Consider the following 20,277-nt stretch of genomic DNA (forward strand, 5'->3'; position numbering starts at 1 on the left):
AGATGTCCCTGGACTAATGACTAATGAACAGGTCCATGGGTATCAGTGGTGATGTCCCTGGACTAATGAACAGGTCCATGGGTATCAGTGGAGATGTCCCTGGACTAATGACTAATGAACAGGCCCATGGGAATCATTGGAGATGTCCCTGGACTAATGACTAATGGACAGGTCCATGGGTATCAGTGGAGATGTTCCTGGACTAATGACTAATGAACAGGCCCATGGGTATCAGTGGAGATGTCCCTGGACTAATGAACAGGTCCATGGGTATCAGTGGAGATGTCCCTGGACTAATGAACAGGTCCATGGGTATTAGTGGAGATGTTCCTGGACTAATGACTAATGAACAGGCTCATGGGTATCAGTGGAGATGTCCCTGGAATAATGACTAATGAACAGGTCCATGGGTATCAGTGGAGATGTCCCTGGACTAATGGACAGGTCCATGGGTATCATTGGAGATGTCCCTGGACTAATGACTAATGGACAGGTCCATGGGTATCAGTGGAGATGTTCCTGGACTAATGACTAATGGACAGGTCCATGGGTATCAGTGGAGATGTCCCTGGACTAATGACTAATGAACAGGTCCATGGGTATCAGTGGAGATGTCCCTGGACTAATGGACAGGTCCATGGGTATCAGTGGAGATGTCCCTGGACTAATGACTAATGAACAGGTCCATGGGTATCAGGTGAGATGTTCCTGGACTAATGAACAGGTCCATGGGTATCAGTGGAGATGTCCCTGGACTAATGACTAATGAACAGGTCCATGGGTATCAGTGGAGATGTCCCTGGACTAATGACTAATGAACAGGTCCATGGGTATCAGTGGAGATGTCCCTGGACTAATGACTAATGAACAGGTCCATGGGTATTATTGGAGATGTCCCTGGACTAATGAACAGGTCCATGGGTATCAGTGGAGATGTCCCTGGACTAATGACTAATGAACAGGCCCATGGGTATCATTGGAGATGTCCCTGGACTAATGACTAATGGACAGGTCCATGGGTATCAGTGGAGATGTTCCTGGACTAATGACTAATGAACAGGCCCATGGGTATCAGTGGAGATGTCCCTGGACTAATGACTAATGAACAGGTCCATGGGTATCAGTTTAGATGTCCCTGGACTAATGAACAGGTCCATGGGTATCAGTGGAGATGTCCCTGGACTAATGACTAATGGACAGGTCCATGGGTATCAGTGGAGTTGTCCCTGGACTAATGACTAATGAACAGGCCCATGGGTATCAGTGGAGATGTCCCTGGACTATTGACTAATGGACAGGTCCATGGGTATCAGTGGAGATGTCCCTGGACTAATGACTAATGGACAGGTCCATGGGTGTCAGTGGAGATGTCTCTGGACTAATGACCAATGAACAGGCCCATAGGTATCAGTGGAGATGTCCCTGGACTAATGAACAGGTCCATGGGTATCAGTGGAGATGTCCCTGGACTAATGAACAGGTCCATGGGTATTAGTGGAGATGTCCCTGGACTAATGACTAATGAACAGGCCCATGGGTATCATTGGAGATGTCCCTGGACTAATGACTAATGGACAGGTCCATGGGTATCAGTGGAGATGTTCCTGGACTAATGACTAATGAACAGGCTCATGGGTATCAGTGGAGATGTCCCTGGACTAATGACTAATGAACAGGTCCATGGGTATCAGTGGAGATGTCCCTGGACTAATGAACAGGTCCATGGGTATCAGTGGAGATGTCCCTGGACTAATGACTAATGGACAGGTCCATGGGTATCAGTGGAGATGTTCCTGGACTAATGAACAGGTCCATGGGTATCAGTGGAGATGTCCCTAGACTAATGAACAGGTCCATGGGTATCAGTGGAGATGTCCCTGGACTAATGACTAATGGACAGGTCCATGGGTATCAGTGGAGATGTCTCTGGACTAATGACTAATGAACAGGTCCTTAGGTATCAGTGGAGATGTCCCTGGACTAATGAACAGGTCCATGGGTATCAGTGGAGATGTCCCTGGACTAATGACTAATGGACAGGTCCATGGGTATCAGTGGAGATGTCCCTGGACTAATGACTAATGAACAGGTCCATGGGTATCAGTGGAGATGTCCCTGGACTAATGGACATGGCCAGGTCATGTTATTGTTCATCGTAACAGGAAGTTCTGTGTTGAATCCTAACTTGAGACCAAGGTTGCAAAATGATGGTAACTTTCCCAAAAAGTGCCTGTTTTCCATAAATCGTGGTTGGTGTTTTCATGGAATTACTTGGGAATTAGTGGGAAGTCAGGGAATCCTCTAACCAGGATATTCTGGAAAACCAGTGAATTTTGTAAAATCTGGCAGAATGTTGCCTTTCTGTGACCAGTGTGTTGCTTTCCTCCAACAGACAGACACCCTCCCATGACAACAGCAGGATCTGAGTGGGTTCTGGCCAACCTCAATGTGTCTGGCTATTACAGGGTTAACTACGACATGGACAACTGGGAACGACTCCTCAACCAGCTCACCACAGACCACACGGTCAGTATACGTTATTAATCCAATCTTATGTGGATACTACCTATCAGAATATGATTCCATATGACGCAATGTAACATCAGAACTTCTGTGTGCAGGTCATTCCTTTAATTAACAGAGCTCAAATAGTGGATGATGCCTTCAATCTGGCCAGGTAAAGCTATTTCTTACTCCCCCCCACCTACTGTATTACCTGGTGAACTGTGTGGAAGCTGGAAGCTGATGCAGTTGTGCTGTCATATTGTTGTGTGTTTCCAGGGCCAAGGTGATCAACACGACATTAGCTCTGAGGACCACCAGGTAACTAGAGTAATATATTCTACTATACAGATGATACATTACCAGGTACCTGTCTCAGGAGAGAGACTCCGTCCCCTGGGAGTCAGTTCTTATATTATATATTACCAGGTACCTGTCTCAGGAGAGAGACTACATCCCCTGGGAGTCAGCTCTCAGGAATCTCAACTACTATATCCTCATGTTCGACCGTGGACAGGCATACGGGGTGCTACAGGTGGGTTCTCACTATAATATGATATATCATTCATTTACAGTTGCAAAAGATCTGTCGTCGTCCCAAATTCTCCTGGTTTTCCAGAAATCCTGTTAGAAGGATGACAGATTCCCTGTAAAACCCGGGAATGTTTTAAAAGGTTACTGTAATTCTGCTACCCTAAATTTTTTATTTTTATTTTATTTCACCTTTATTTAACCAGGTAGGCTAGTTGAGAACAAGTTCTCATTTGCAACTGCGACCTGGCCAAGATAAGGCATAGCAGTGTGAACAGACAACACAGAGTTACACATGGAGTAAACAATTAACAAGTCAATAACACAGTAGAAAAAAGGGGAGTCTATATATACATTGTGTGCAAAAGGCATGAGAAGGTAGGCAAATAATTACAATTATGCAGATTAACACTGGAGTGATAAATGATCAGATGGTTATGTACAGGTAGAGATATTGGTGTGCAAAAGAGCAGAAAAATAAATAAATAAAAACAGTATGGGGATGAGGTAGGTGAAAATGGGTGGGCTATTTACCAATAGACTATGTACAGCTGCAGCGATCGGTTAGCTGCTCAGATAGCAGATGTTTGAAGTTGGTGAGGGAGATAAAAGTCTCCAACTTCAACGATTTTTGCAATTCGTTCCAGTCACAGGCAGCAGAGAACTGGAACGAAAGGCGGCCAAATGAGGTGTTGGCTTTAGGGATGATCAGTGAGATACACCTGCTGGAGCGCGTGCTACGGATGGGTGTTGCCATCGTAACCAGTGAACTGAGATAAGGCGGAGCTTTACCAAGCATGGACTTGTAAATGACCTGGAGCCAGTGGGTCTGGCGACGAATATATAGCGAGGGCCAGCTGACTAGAGCATACAAGTCGCAGTGGTGGGTGGTATAAGGTGCTTTAGTGACAAAACGGATGGCACTGTGATAAACTGCATCCAGTTTGCTGAGTAGAGTGTTGGAAGCAATTTTGTAGATGACATCGCCGAAGTCGAGGATCGGTAGGATAGTCAGTTTTACTAGGGTAAGTTTGGCGGCGTGAGTGAAGGAGGCTTTGTTGCGGAATAGAAAGCCGACTCTTGATTTGATTTTCGATTGGAGATGTTTGATATGGGTCTGGAAGGAGAGTTTAGAGTCTAGCCAGACACCTAGGTACTTATAGATGTCCACATATTCAAGGTCGGAACCATCCAGGGTGGTGATGCTGGTCAGGCGTGCGGGTGCAGGCAGCGAACGGTTGAAAAGCATGCATTTGGTTTTACTAGCGTTTAAGAGCAGTTGGAGGCCACGGAAGGAGTGCTGTATGGCATTGAAGCTCGTTTGGAGGTTAGATAGCACAGTGTCCAAGGACGGGCCAGAAGTATATAGAATGGTGTCGTCTGCGTAGAGGTGGATCAGGGAATCGCCCGCAGCATGAGAAACATCATTGATATATACAGAGAAAAGAGTCGGCCCGAGAATTGAACCCTGTGGCACCCCCATAGAGACTGCCAGAGGACCGGACAGCATGCCCTCCGATTTGACACACTGAACTCTGTCTGCAAAGTAATTGGTGAACCAGGCAAGGCAGTCATCCGAAAAACCGAGGCTACTGAGTCTGCCGATAAGAATACGGTGATTGACAGAGTCGAAAGCCTTGGCAAGGTCTATGAAGACGGCTGCACAGTACTGTCTTTTATCAATGGCGGTTATGATATCGTTTAGTACCTTGAGCGTGGCTGAGGTACACCCGTGACCGGCTCGGAAACCAGATTGCACAGCGGAGAAGGTACGGTGGGATTCAAGATGGTCAGTGATCTGTTTGTTGACTTGGCTTTCGAAGACCTTAGATAGGCAGGGCAGGATGGATATAGGTCTGTAACAGTTTGGGTCCAGGGTGTCGCCCCCTTTGAAGAGGGGGATGACTGCGGCAGCTTTCCAATCCTTGGGGATCTCAGACGATATGAAAGAGAGGTTGAACAGGCTGGTAATAGGGGTTGCGACAATGGCGGCGGATAGTTTCAGGAATAGAGGGTCCAGATTGTCAAGCCCAGCTGATTTGTACGGGTCCAGGTTTTGCAGCTCTTTCAGAACATCTGCTATCTGGATTTGGGTAAAGGAGAACCTGGAGAGGCTTGGGCGAGTAGCTGCGAGGGGGGGGAGCTGTTGGCCGAGGTTGGAGTAGCCAGGCGAAAGGCATGGCCAGCCGTTGAGAAATGCTTGTTGAAGTTTTCGATAATCATGGATTTATCGGTGGTGACCGTGTTACCTAGCCTCAGTGCAGTGGGCAGCTGGGAGGAGGTGCTCTTGTTCTCCATGGACTTCACAGTGTCCCAGAACTTTTTGGAGTTGGAGCTACAGGATGCAAACTTCTGCCTGAAGAAGTTGGCTTTAGCTTTCCTGACTGACTGTGTGTATTGGTTCCTGACTTCCCTGAACAGTTGCATATCGCGGGGACTATTCGATGTTAGTGCAGTCCGCCACAGGATGTTTTTGTGCTGGTCGAGGGCAGTCAGGTCTGGAGTGAACCAGGGGCTATATCTGTTCTTAGTTCTGCATTTTTTGAACGGAGCATGCTTATCTAAAATGGTGAGGAAGTTACTTTTAAAGAAAGACCAGGCATCCTCAACTGACGGGATGAGGTCAATGTCCTTCCAGGATACCCGGGCCAGGTCGATTAGAAAGGCCTGCTCACAGAAGTGTTTTAGGGAGCGTTTGACAGTGATGAGGGGTGGTCGTTTGACTGCGGCTCCGTAGCGGATACAGGCAATGAGGCAGTGATCGCTGAGATCCTGGTTGAAGACAGCGGAGGTGTATTTGGAGGGCCAGTTGGTCAGGATGACGTCAATGAGGGTGCCCTTGTTTACAGAGTTAGGGTTGTACCTGGTGGGTTCCTTGATGATTTGAGTGAGATTGAGGGCATCTAGCTTAGATTGTAGGACTGCCGGGGTGTTAAGCATATCCCAGTTTAGGTCACCTAAAAGAACAAACTCTGAAGCTAGATGGGGGGCGATCAATTCACAAATGGTGTCCAGGGCACAGCTGGGAGCTGAGGGGGGTCGGTAGCAGGCGGCAACAGTGAGAGACTTATTTCTGGAGAGAGTAATTTTCAAAATTAGTAGTTCGAACTGTTTGGGTATGGACCTGGAAAGTATGACATTACTTTGCAGGCTATCTCTGCAGTAGACTGCAACTCCTCCCCCTTTGGCAGTTCTATCTTGACGGAAGATGTTATAGTTGGGTATGGAAATCTCAGAATTTTTGGTGGCCTTCCTGAGCCAGGATTCAGACACGGCAAGGACATCAGGGTTAGCAGAGTGTGCTAGAGCAGTGAGTAAGACAAACTTAGGGAGGAGGCTTCTGATGTTGACATGCATGAAACCAAGGCTTCGATCACAGAAGTCAACAAATGAGGGTGCCTGGGGACATGCAGGGCCTGGGTTTACCTCCACATCACCCGCGGAACAGAGAAGGAGTAGTATGAGGGTGCGGCTGAAGGCTATCAAAACTGGTCGCCTAGGGCGTTGGGGACAGAGAATAAGAGGAGCAGGTTTCTGGGCATGGTAGAATATATTCAGGGCATAATGCGCAAACAGGGGTATGGTGGGGTGCGGGTACAGCGGAGGTAAGCCCAGGCACTGGGTGATGATGAGAGAGGTTGTATCTCTGGACATGCTGGTTGTAATGGGTGAGGTCACCGCATGTGTGGGGGGTGGGACAAAGGAGGTATCAGGGGTATAAAGAGTGGAACTAGGGGCTCCATTGTAAACTAAAACAATGATAACTAACCTGCACAACAGTATACAAGGCATATTTACATTTGAGAGAGACATACAGCGAGGCATACAGTAATCACAGGTGTTGAATTGGGAGAGCTAGCTAAAACAGTAGGTGAGACAACAACAGCTAATCAGCTAGCACAACAACAGCAGGTAGAATGACGATTGATTAGGCAGAGAGGGTTGGATTAACTACACACAGAGCCTAAGTGCGGCTGGGGCCGACAGATAAAACATAAACAAGCAGAATGGATTACCGTGATTAATGGACAGTCCAGCATGCATCAGCTATGTAGCCAAGTGATCAGTGTCCAAGGGGCAGCGGTGGATGGGGCAGGGAAGCTGGACTGGCGAGTGTTATCCAGGTTAGAAAACTAACAATGACTAAATAGCTTGTAGCCAGTTAGCTGGTTAGCTTCTGGAGGTTCTTGAGTGTGTTCTAAAAATGTAAAGATAATAGCGGTTCCGTATCACATTGGGTGAGGCAGGTTACCGGAAGGTATAAACAAATTAAAAATCTAAAAGGGATAGAAAGTAAATATGGGTTCAGTGAGTGTTTGGGACGCGGCGATTCAGACGGTTAGCAGGCCTGTGCTAACAAGCTAACAGTTAGTAGACGGTGCTAAACACGGTAGCAGTTAGCGGACCGGGCTAAACAAGCTAGCAGTTAGCAGGCCGAATTTGCAAGCAAGGAGATAGCAAGGGCTAGAGAGTTAGCCTTTGGGGACGTCGCGATGGGGGGAGTCTGTTTATTCCTCTTCATGCGGTGACATCGATGGACCGGTCGTGGGTCTGGATATTGTAGCCCAGGAGCTCAAAATGTTCCGTTTGCGATGGGAATCCGGGGATGAAAAATAAAAATAAAATAATAAATAGGTCCGTTATGCTCTGGTTAGAGTCGCGTTGTTCGAACTGGCGAGAGCTTTCCGAGCTAAAGGTTAGCTGATGACCGGTTAGCTGAAGACCGCTAGCAATGTTTTGCTGAAGCTGGTAGTTAGTTGGCTAGCTTCAGTTGAGGGGTTCCAGATCCGAAGTAAATATAAATACTTTAGGAAAAATAGCTACGTTGGGTGAGGCGGGTTGCAGGAGAGTATTTAGAAGAAGTTGAGGTTCAGCAAAAAGTTTTAAAGATATGTGAAGAAAAAAACCCGAAAACAAACGATATATACAAGGGACACGACACGACAACACGTCCTACTGCTACGCCATCTTGGACTATCTGGGGTCCAATATACAATATACTATAGTAATAATATGTTATAGTCTGAAATATTGGCCTCTAGTGACAGACATGAAGCTCTAGTATCATCTTTAACCGAACATAGTTTTCGTACGTAAGAAAATGACATAGAACAACTTACAACATGTCATTATTTGTCTCATGGGCTAATACAACCACAATATAATCAGATTATTATGTTCTCTGGAATACTGGAGGCTGATGACAATCGTGAAACACTGCTATTATTGGTTATGGTTGTAGTGCATGAGAAAATGACAAAGATCAACAACAACAACACACAGAGGACATAACAAAGATCAACATAGAGGACATAACAAAGATCAACATAGAGGACATAAAGATCAACAACAACACACAGAGGACATAACAAAGATCAACATAGAGGACATAACAAAGATCAACATAGAGGACATAAAGATCAACAACAACACACAGAGGACATAACAAAGATCAACATAGAGGACATAACAAAGATCAACATAGAGGACATAACAAAGATCAACATAGAGGACATAACAAAGATCAACACAGAGGACATAACAAAGATCAACACAGAGGACATAACAAAGATCAACATAGAGGACATAACAAAGATCAACACAGAGGACATAACAAAGATCAACACAGAGGACATAACAAAGATCAACATAGAGGACATAAAGATCAACAACAACACACAGAGGACATAACAAAGATCAACACAGAGGACATAACAAAGATCAACATAGAGGACATAACAAAGATCAACACAGAGGACATAACAAAGATCAACACAGAGGACATAAAGATCAACACAGAGGACATAACAAAGATCAACACAGAGGACATAACAAAGATCAACATAGAGGACATAAAGATCAACAACAACACACAGAGGACATAACAAAGATCAACACAGAGGACATAACAAAGATCAACATAGAGGACATAACAAAGATCAACACAGAGGACATAACAAAGATCAACATAGAGGACATAAAGATCAACAACAACACACAGAGGACATAACAAAGATCAACATAGAGGACATAACAAAGATCAACATAGAGGACATAACAAAGATCAACATAGAGGACATAAAGATCAACAACAACACACAGAGGACATAACAAAGATCAACATAGAGGACATAACAAAGATCAACACAGAGGACATAACAAAGATCAACACAGAGGACATAACAAAGATCAACATAGAGGACATAACAAAGATCAACACAGAGGACATAACAAAGATCAACATAGAGGACATAACAAAGATCAACATAGAGGACATAAAGATCAACAACAACACACAGAGGACATAACAAAGATCAACATAGAGGACATAACAAAGATCAACATAGAGGACATAACAAAGATCAACAGAGGACATAACAAAGATCAACATAGAGGACATAACAAAGATCAACATAGAGGACATAACAAAGATCAACATAGAGGACATAACAAAGATCAACATAGAGGACATAACAGAGATCAACAGAGGACATAACAAAGATCAACATAGAGGACATAACAAAGATCAACATAGAGGACATAACAAAGATCAACATAGAGGACATAACAGAGATCAACAGAGGACATAACAAAGATCAACATAGAGGACATAAAGATCAACATAGAGGACATAAAGATCAACATAGAGGACATAAAGATCAACAACAACACACAGAGGACATAACAAAGATCAACATAGAGGACATAAAGATCAACAACAACACACAGAGGACATAACAAAGATCAACATAGAGGACATAACAAAAATCAACATAGAGGACATAAAGATCAACAACAACACACAGAGGACATAACAAAGATCAACATAGAGGACATAACAAAGATCAACATAGAGGACATAACAAAGATCAACATAGAGGACATAACAAAGATCAACATAGAGGACATAACGAAGATCTACATAGAGGACATAACAAAGATCAACATAGAGGACATAACAAAGATCAACATAGAGGACATAAAGATCAACAACAACACACAGAGGACATAACAAAGATCAACATAGAGGACATAACAAAGATCAACATAGAGGACATAACAAAGATCAACATAGAGGACATAACAAAGATCAACATAGAGGACATAACGAAGATCTACATAGAGGACATAACAAAGATCAACATAGAGGACATAACAAAGATCAACATAGAGGACATAACAAAGATCAACATAGAGGACATAACAAAGATCAACACAGAGGACATAACAAAGATCAACATAGAGGACATAACAAAGATCAACACAGAGGACATAACAAAGATCAACATAGAGGACATAACAAAGATCTACAAAGATCAACATAGAGGACATAGAGGACATAACAAAGATCTACAAAGATCAACATAGAGGACATAACAAAGATCAACATAGAGGACATAACAGAGATCAACATAGAGGACATAACATAGAGGACATAACAAAGATCAACATAGAGGACATAACAAAGATCTACAAAGATCAACATAGAGGACATAGAGGACATAACAAAGATCTACATAGAGGACATAACAAAGAACTAACAACATTCAGTGCTGTTCTCTCAGGCTTAGCTGAAACAACAGGTCTGATTGGTTCATACTGTACTTCCCCCAGGCTTAGCTGAAACAACAGGTCTGATTGGTTCATACTGTTTGTCTCCCAGGGTTACCTGAAACAACAGGTCTGATTGGTTCATACTGTAGTTCTCCCAGGGTTACCTGAAACAGCAGGTCTGATTGGCTCATACTGTTTGTCTCCCAGGGTTACCTGAAACAACAGGTCTGATTGGTTCATACTGTTTGTCTCCCAGGGTTACCTGAAACAACAGGTCTGATTGGTTCATACTGTTTGTCTCCCAGGGTTACCTGAAACAACAGGTCTGATTGGTTCATACTGTTTGTCTCCCAGGGTTACCTGAAGATGCAGATCACCCCCCTGTTTGAGTACTTCAGGACCATAACGGTTGATTGGACCAGAGTCCCCACTGGACACAACGACCAGTAACAACTCTGCTTTTCAAATGAAATGTTATTTTAAACCAATTAAGATACATAATTGTATTTGTAAATATATCTTTCTGTCGCTTCTCTTACAACAGTAAATACACATTATCGGTCTGTTTTCAAAAGGAGTGCACTACATAGGGAATAGGGTGCTATTTAGGATGAACCCTTAGATATTACCATAATGTGTTGTGAGCCGTTCCACAGCCATGTCCCTCTTGTCTCTCCTATCTCTCAGATACAACCAGATCAACGCCATATCCTTTGCGTGTCGAATGGGAGTGGAGCGCTGCAGGGTTCTCACCAGCGATTGGTTCAGAGAGTGGATGCTGAACCCAGACCACAACCCGTGAGTACGAAGCACAATTATTTGGGTTTCCATATCCTGGGTCTTTCCCAAAATTCCCAGGTTTACCAGAAATCCCAGCTGAAGGATTCCTGGAATCAGGAAGGAATAAGTAGGAAAACCGGGACTCCTCCAACTGGTAATTATGGTAAATATAGCAGAATTTGGCAACCCTAAGGATGTTTAGAGTTAACGTGATTGTTTTCCTTCTCTTCAATGATGCTGATTTTGTGTTTATGCAACTCTTTATTGACAGGATTCACCCCAACCTGAAGAAAACGGTGTACTGTAACGCTATCGCAGCAGGAGGGGTGGAGGAATGGGACTTCGCCTGGCAGATGTTCAAGAATGCCACAGTAGCCACAGAGGCTGCCAAGCTGAGGTCCTCCCTGGCCTGTACTAAGGTCCCATGGCTGCTGAACAGGTAGGCACAGAGGCTGCCAAGCTGAGGTCCTCCCTGGCCTGTACTAAGGTCCCATGGCTGCTGAACAGGTAGGTACAGAGGCTGCCAAGCTGAGGTCTTCTCTGGTCTGTACTAAGGTCCCTGCAGAACAGGTAGGTACAGAGGCTGCCAAGCTGAGGTCCTCCCTGGCCTGTACTAAGGTTCCATGGCTGCTGAACAGGTAGGTACAGAGGCTGCCAAGCTGAGGTCTTCTCTGGTCTGTACTAAGGTCCCTGCTGAACAGGTAGGTACAGAGGCTGCCAAGCTGAGGTCCTCCCTGGTCTGTACTAAGGTCCCTGCTGAACAGGTAGGTACAGAGGCTGCCAAGCTGAGGTCCTCCCTGGTCTGTACTAAGGTCCCTGCTGAACAGGTAGGTACAGAATCCTCAGCAGGAGCTAACACTCAGAACCACTTCATCTTGTGTTTTGTTGAAGAAAAGGTCTGGTTTCGTGAACCAAACCACACAACACTTAAGTTGGAGTGACGCTAGACCTTTATCCTGTTCAACTCTGAGCCGTTGTTTTGGACCCGGTAACAACTAATTAGTTTATTTGTTGTCTGAACATAGAAAGTGAAAGCTGTCTTTTTGGAAACTCAAATCTTACTGCTGGTGATGTCATAAAAAAGTGCCAAGGTTTAGTCTGCATGGAAAGGGTCCACCCTGATGGTCACTGTAAAGCAATGCATTCCCTTCTCCGTCCACATCATCAGTGTATTCATCCTCCACGTGTTGATCCGTCTCACTGGTTTACAACAGGAAAAGACACGTGTCCTCACCTGTCTAAGTGTTATTTGGAGATGTTTCACTCTGTAACTCGAAAGGGTCATTTTAAGATGGCAGTCATTTTGGCGCAGTGACTCACTCACTACCCAAAACAGATGCAACTGGTTTCAAGTGGCTAAGACATGTCATGTGATCTCCTACTGCTATCTAGTGGACAGATTGGGAATGAGACAGGGGATATATTTGCATGAATTGATAGGTAGAGATTTCCTCTTTCTCATCATGTGCCTTCAGAGAGTATTCATACCCCTTCGTCCACATGTTGTTGTTACAGACAGAATTCAAAATGGATTAAAGATTTATATTTGTTTCTCACCCATAAACACACAATCATTTACAAAAGTATTCACACCCCTGAGTCAATGCATGTTAGAATCATCTTTGGCAGCGATTACAGCTGTGTGTCTTTATGGGTAAATCTCTAAGAGTGATTACAGCTGTGTGTCTTTATGGGTAAATATCTAAGAGTGATTACAGCTGTGTGTCTTTATGGGTCTCTAAGAGTGATTACAGCTGTGTGTCTTTATGGGTAAATATCTAAGAGTGATTACAGCTGTGTGTCTTTATGGGTAAATCTCTAAGAGCGATTACAGCTGTGTGTCTTTATGGGTAAATATCTAAGAGCGATTACAGCTGTGTGTCTTTATGGGTCAATATCTAAGAGCGATTACAGCTGTGTGTCTTTATGGGTAAATATCTAAGAGTGATTACAGCTGTGTGTCTTTATGGGTCTCTAAGAGCGATTACAGCTGTGTGTCTTTATGGGTAAATATCTAAGAGTGATTACAGCTGTGTGTCTTTATGGGTAAATATCTAAGAGTGATTACAGCTGTGTGTCTTTATGGGTCTCTAAGAGCGATTACAGCTGTGTGTCTTTATGGGTAAATATCTAAGAGCGATTACAGCTGTGTGTCTTTATGGGTAAATATCTAAGAGTGATTACAGCTGTGTGTCTTTATGGGTCTCTAAGAGCGATTACAGCTGTGTGTCTTTATGGGTCTCTAAGAGTGATTACAGCTGTGTGTCTTTATGGGTAAATATCTAAGAGTGATTACAGCTGTGTGTCTTTATGGGTAAATATCTAAGAGTGATTACAGCTGTGTGTCTTTATGGGTCTCTAAGAGCGATTACAGCTGTGTGTCTTTATGGGTAAATCTCTAAGAGTGATTACAGCTGTGTGTCTTAATGGGTAAATATCTAAGAGCGATTACAGCTGTGTGTCTTTATGGGTCTCTAAGAGTGATTACAGCTGTGTGTCTTTATGGGTAAATATCTAAGAGTGATTACAGCTGTGTGTCTTTATGGGTCTCTAAGAGTGATTACAGCTGTGTGTCTTTATGGGTCTCTAAGAGCGATTACAGCTGTGTGTCTTTATGGGTAAATATCTAAGAGTGATTACAGCTGTGTGTCTTTATGGGTCTCTAAGAGCGATTACAGCTGTGTGTCTTTATGGGTAAATATCTAAGAGCGATTACAGCTGTGTGTCTTTATGGGTAAATATCTAAGAGTGATTACAGCTGTGTGTCTTTATGGGTCTCTAAGAGCGATTACAGCTGTGTGTCTTTATGGGTCTCTAAGAGTGATTACAGCTGTGTGTCTTTATGGGTAAATATCTAAGAGTGATTACAGCTGTGTGTCTTTATGGGTAAATATCTAAGAGTGATTACAGCTGTGTGTCTTTATGGGTCTCTAAGAGCGATTACAGCTGTGTGTCTTTATGGGTAAATCTCTAAGAGTGATTACAGCTGTGTGTCTTAATGGGTAAATATCTAAGAGCGATTACAGCTGTGTGTCTTTATGGGTCTCTAAGAGTGATTACAGCTGTGTGTCTTTATGGGTAAATATCTAAGAGTGATTACAGCTGTGTGTCTTTATGGGTCTCTAAGAGTGATTACAGCTGTGTGTCTTTATGGGTCTCTAAGAGCGATTACAGCTGTGTGTCTTTATGGGTAAATATCTAACAGTGATTACAGCTGTGTGTCTTTATGGGTAAATATCTAAGAGTGATTATTGCTGTGTGTAGAGCTTTCCACACCTGGATTGAAAAACATAATTCCTCTTTGATATTATGGGATATTGTGTGTAGACCAGTTAACTTTAAATTCAGCCTGTAACACAACAACATGTGTAAAAAGTCAAGGAGTGTGAATACTTTCTGAAGGTACTGTATATCATTCCTGCATGAGAACAATAAAATTAAAATTAAAAATGACATCACAAGCCCTGCTGTGTTTGTGCATGTTTAGAGCAACACCATCAGGTAAAAAATCGGACTTAGGTCACGTCACAAATCCCTTTTTTGTGTTGAAACAGGTATCTGGATTATTCCCTGGATCCAGCTAAGATCCGAAAGCAGGACTGCACCTCCACCATCAACTACATCGCTGGTAACGTGGTGGGGATGCCCCTGGCCTGGGACTTCATCAGGGCTAGGTGGAACTACATCTATACAGAGTAAGTCTAGGTGGAACTACATCTATACAGAGTAAGTCTAGGTGGATCTACATCTATACAGAGTAAGGCTAGGTGGAACTACATCTATACAGAGTAAGTCTAGGTGAAACTACATCTATACAGAGTAAGTCATCAGGGCTAGGTGGAACTACATCTATACAGAGTAAGTCTAGGTGGAACTACATCTATACAGTGTAAGTCTAGGTGGAACTACATCTATACAGAGTAAGTCTAGGTGGAACCACATCTATACAGAGTAAGTCTAGGTGGAACCACATCTATACAGAGTAAGTCTAGGTGGAACTACATCTATACAGAGTAAGTCTAGGTGAAACTACATCTATACAGAGTATGTCATCAGGGCTAGGTGGAACTACATCTATACAGAGTAAGTCTAGGTGGAACTACATCTATACAGAGTAAGTCTAGGTGGAACTACATCTATACAGAGTAAGTCTAGGTGAAACTACATCTATACAGAGTAAGTCATCAGGGCTAGGTGGAACTACATCTTTACAGAGTAAGTCTAGGTGGAACTACATCTATACAGTGTAAGTCTAGGTGGAACTACATCTATACAGAGTAAGTCTAGGTGGAACCACATCTATACAGAGTAAGTCTAGGTGGAACTACATCTATACAGAGTAAGTCTAGGTGAAACTACATCTATACAGAGTAAGTCTAGGTGAAACTACATCTATACAGAGTAAGTCATCAGGGCTAGGTGGAACTACATCTATACAGAGTAAGTCTAGGTGGAACTACATCTATACAGTGTAAGTCTAGGTGGAACTACATCTATACAGAGTAAGTCTAGGTGGAACCACATCTATACAGAGTAAGTCTAGGTGGAACTACATCTATACAGAGTAAGTCTAGGTGAAACTGCATATATACAGAGTATGTCATCAGGGCTAGGTGGAACTACATCTATACAGAGTAAGTCTAGGTGGAACTACATCTATACAGAGTAAGTCTAGGTGGATCTACATCTATACAGAGTAAGTCTAGGTGGAACTACATCTATACAGAGTAAGTCTAGGTGGAACTACATCTATACAGAGTAAGTTTAGGTGGAACTACATCTATACAGAGCAAGTCTAGGTGAAACTACATCTATACAGAGTAAGTCATCAGGGCTAGGTGGAACTACATCTATACAGAGTAAGTCTAGGTGGAACCACATCTATACAGAGTAAGTCTAGGTGGAACTACATCTATACAGAGCAAGTCTAGGTGAAACTACATCTATACAGAGTATGTCATCAGGGCTAGGTGGAACTACATCTATACAGAGTAAGTCTAGGTGGAACTACATGTATACAGTGTAAGTCTAGGTGGAACTACATCTATACAGAGTAAGTCTAGGTGGAACTACATCTATACAGAGTAAGTCTAGGTGGAACTACATCTATACAGAGCAAGTCTAGGTGAAACTACATCTATACAGAGTAAGTCATCAGGGCTAGGTGGAACTACATCTATACAGAGTAAGTCTAGGTGGAACTACATCTATACAGAGTAAGTCTAGGTGGAACTACACCTATACAGTGTAAGGCTAGGTGGAACTACACCTATACAGTGTAAGGCTAGGTGGAACTACATCTATACAGTGTAAGTCTAGGTGGAACTACATCTATACAGAGTAAGTCTAGGTGGAATACATCTATGCAGAGTAAGTCTAGGTGGAACTACATCTATACAGAGTAAGTCTAGGTGGAACTACGTCTATACAGTGTAAGTCTAGGTGGAACTACATCTATACAGAGTAAGTCTAGGTGGAACTACATCTATACAGGGTAAGTCTAGGTGGAACTACATCTATACAGTGTAAGGCTAGGTGGAACTACATCTATACAGAGTATGTCTAGGTGAAACTACATCTATACAGTGTAAGGCTAGGTGGAACTACATCTATACAGAGTAAGTATAGGTGGAACTACACCTATACAGTGTAAGGCTAGGTGGAACTACACCTATACAGTGTAAGGCTAGGTGGAACTACATCTATACAGTGTAAGTCTAGGTGGAACTACATCTATACAGAGTAAGTCTAGGTGGAACTACATCTATACAGAGTATGTCATCAGGGCTAGGTGAAACTACATCTATACAGAGTAAGTCTAGGTGGAACTACATCTATACAGAGTAAGTCTAGGTGGAACTACATCTATACAGTGTAAGTCTAGGTGGAACTACATCTATACAGTGTAAGTCTAGGTGGAACTACATCTATACAGTGTAAGTCTAGGTAGAACTACATCTGTACAGTGTAAGTCTAGGTAGAACTACATCTGTGCAGAGTAAGTCTAGGTGGAACTACATCTATGCAGAGTAAGTCTAGGTGGAACTACATCTATACAGTGTAAGTCTAGGTGGAACTACATCTATACAGTGTAAGTCTAGGTGGAACTACATCTATACGGTGTAAGTCTAGGTGGATCTACATCTATGCAGAGTAGGTCTAGGTGGAACTACATCTATACGGTGTAAGTCTAGGTGGGGCTATTGGACATCATGTAACTGTGAACATGTATCAGAGAAACTGATGTTTATTCACAAAGTAAAGATAATAATAATACATTGTTGTACCTGGCAGATATGGTGGTGGATCCTTCTCATTCTCTAACCTCATCAACAGTGTGACCAGGAGATTCTCTACTGAGTTTGAGCTGAAGCAGGTTGGTACTGAGCTGAATCAGGGCTGTCCAACCCTACCCTCCTGTAGGTTTTCACTCTAACCCTGTTCCTGGAGAGCTACCCTCCTGTAAGGTTTTCACCCTAAGCCTGTTCCTGGAGAGCTACCCTCCTGTAGGTTTTCACCCTAATCTTGTTCCTGGAGAGCTACCCTCCTGTAAGGTCTTCACCCTAAGCCTGTTCCTGGAGAGCTACCCTCCTGTAAGGTTTTCACCCTAAGCCTGTTCCTGGAGAGCTACCCTCCTGTAGGTTTTCACCCTAAGCCTGTTCCTGGAGAGCCTACCCTCCTGTAGGTTTTCACTCTAACCCTGTTCCTGGAGAGCTACCCTCCTGTAAGGTTTTCATCCTAACCCTGTTCCTGGAGAGCTACCCTCCTGTAAGTGTTTCAACCTAAACCTGTTCCTGGAGAGCCTACCCTCCTGTAAGGTTTTCAAAGGTTAGTGAACCCTGGGGTGAAACCTACATTACGGTAGCTCTCCAGGAACAGGGTTGGAGTGAAAACTTACAGGACGATATCTCTCCAGGAACAGGGTTGGAGTTAAAACCTACAGGACGGTATCTCTCCAGGAACAGGGTTGGAGTTAAAACCTACAGGACGGTATCTCTCCAGGAACAGGGTTGGAGTTAAAACCTACAGGACGGTATCTCTCCAGGAGCAGGGTTGGAGTTAAAACCTACAGGACAGTATCTCTCCAAGAACAGGGTTGAGCAGCCCTGGGCTGTGTGGAACTACATCTATGCAGAGTAAATCTAGGTGGAACTACATCTATGCAAAGTCTAGGTGGAACTACATCTATGCAGAGTAAGTCATCAGGGCTGAATGGATGGATGGTCTGTTTGTTGGGGAGGGGTACAGATACAGTTTAATAAGGTATCAATTAGACTGGAGGTATATGTATGAATGGATGGTCTGTTTGTTGGGGGGGGGGGGGTACAGATACAGTTTAATAAGGTATCAATTAGACTGGAGGTATATGTATGAATGGATGGTCTGTTTGTTGGGGGGGGGGGGGGTACAGATACAGTTTAATAAGGTATCAATTAGACTAGAGGTATATGTATGAATGGATGGTCTGTTTGTTGGGGGGGGGGGGGGGGGGTACAGATACAGTTTAATAAGGTATCAATTAGACTAGAGGTATATGTATGAATGGATGGTCTGTTTGTTGGGGGGGGGGGGGGGGGTACAGATACAGTTTAATAAGGTATCAATTAGACTAGAAGTATATGTATGAATGGTTGGTCTGTTTGTTGGGGGGGGGGGGTACAGATACAGTTTAATAAGGTATCAATTAGACTGGAGGTATATGCATGAATGGATGGTCTGTTTGTTGGGGGGGGGGTCACAGATACAGTTTAATAAGGTATCAATTAGACTAGAGGTATATGTATGGATGGTTGGTCTGTTTGTTGGGGGGGGGGGGGGGTACAGATACAGTTTAATAAGGTATCAATTAGACTGGAGGTATATGCATGAATGGATGGTCTGTTTGTTGGGGGGGGGGGGGGTACAGATACAGTTTAATAAGGTATCAATTAGACTGGAGGTATATGTATGGATGATGGTCTGTTTGTTGGGGGGGGTACAGATACAGTTTCATAAGGTATCAATTAGACTAGAGGTATATGTATGAATGGTTGGTCTGTTTGTTGGGGGGGGGGGGTACAGATACAGTTTAATAAGGTATCAATTAGACTGGAGGTATATGTATGAATGGATGGTTTGTTTGTTGGGGGGGGGGGGTACAGATACAGTTTAATAAGGTATCAATTAGACTGGAGGTATATGTATGAATGGTTGGTCTGTTTGTTGGGGGGGGTACAGATACAGTTTCATAAGGTATCAATTAGACTAGAGGTATATGTATGAATGGATGGTCTGTTTGTTGGGGGGGGGGGGGGGGGGTACAGATACAGTTTAATAAGGTATCAATTAGACTAGAGGTATATGTATGAATGGATGGTCTGTTTGTTGGGGGGGGGGGGGTACAGATACAGTTTCATAAGGTATCAATTAGACTAGAGGTTTATGTATGAATGGATGGTCTGTTTGTGGGGGGGGGGTTACAGATTCAGTTTAATAAGGTATCAATTAGACTAGAGGTATATGTATGAATGGATGGTCTGTTTGTTGGGGGGGGGGGGGGGGGTACAGATACAGTTTAATAAGGTATCAATTAGACTAGAAGTATATGTATGAATGGATGGTCTGTTTGTTGGGGGGGGGGCACAGATACAGTTTAATAAGGTATCAATTAGACTAGAGGTATATGTATGAATGGATGGTCTGTTTGTTGGGGGGGGTACAGATACAGTTTCATAAGGTATCAATTAGACTAGAGGTATATGTATGAATGGATGGTCTGTTTGTTGGGGGGGGGGGTTACAGATTCAGTTTAATAAGGTATCAATTAGACTAGAGGTATATGTATGAATGGATGGTCTGTTTGTTGGGGGGGGGGGGGGGGGGGTACAGATACAGTTTAATAAGGTATCAATTAGACTAGAGGTGTATGTA

General features: G+C 43.4%; 1 protein-coding gene across 3 annotated transcripts in view; it reads left to right on the top strand.

Annotated features, from left to right (window-relative positions):
• LOC139384444 (aminopeptidase N-like) overlaps positions 1-20,277 on the top strand; it is a 77,708-nt gene that overhangs the window by 55,613 nt on the left and 1,818 nt on the right. For 2 of the 3 annotated variants that reach the window (XM_071129209.1, XM_071129210.1), the window contains 9 exons: positions 2,393-2,526; positions 2,622-2,677; positions 2,782-2,823; positions 2,932-3,037; positions 10,942-11,033; positions 11,275-11,385; positions 11,639-11,806; positions 14,922-15,062; positions 17,662-17,743. In XM_071129209.1, coding sequence (XP_070985310.1) covers positions 2,393-2,526; positions 2,622-2,677; positions 2,782-2,823; positions 2,932-3,037; positions 10,942-11,033; positions 11,275-11,385; positions 11,639-11,806; positions 14,922-15,062; positions 17,662-17,743 — 932 coding nt within the window. Of the gene's footprint in view, positions 1-2,392; positions 2,527-2,621; positions 2,678-2,781; positions 2,824-2,868; positions 3,038-10,941; positions 11,034-11,274; positions 11,386-11,638; positions 11,807-14,921; positions 15,063-17,661; positions 17,744-20,277 lie in introns of all 3 variants that reach the window. The other variant, XM_071129208.1, reaches the window with a different exon arrangement.

The sequence above is a fragment of the Oncorhynchus clarkii genome, chromosome 26 (genome assembly GCF_045791955.1).
Source record: "Oncorhynchus clarkii lewisi isolate Uvic-CL-2024 chromosome 26, UVic_Ocla_1.0, whole genome shotgun sequence".
Taxonomy (NCBI): Eukaryota; Metazoa; Chordata; class Actinopteri; order Salmoniformes; family Salmonidae; genus Oncorhynchus; species Oncorhynchus clarkii.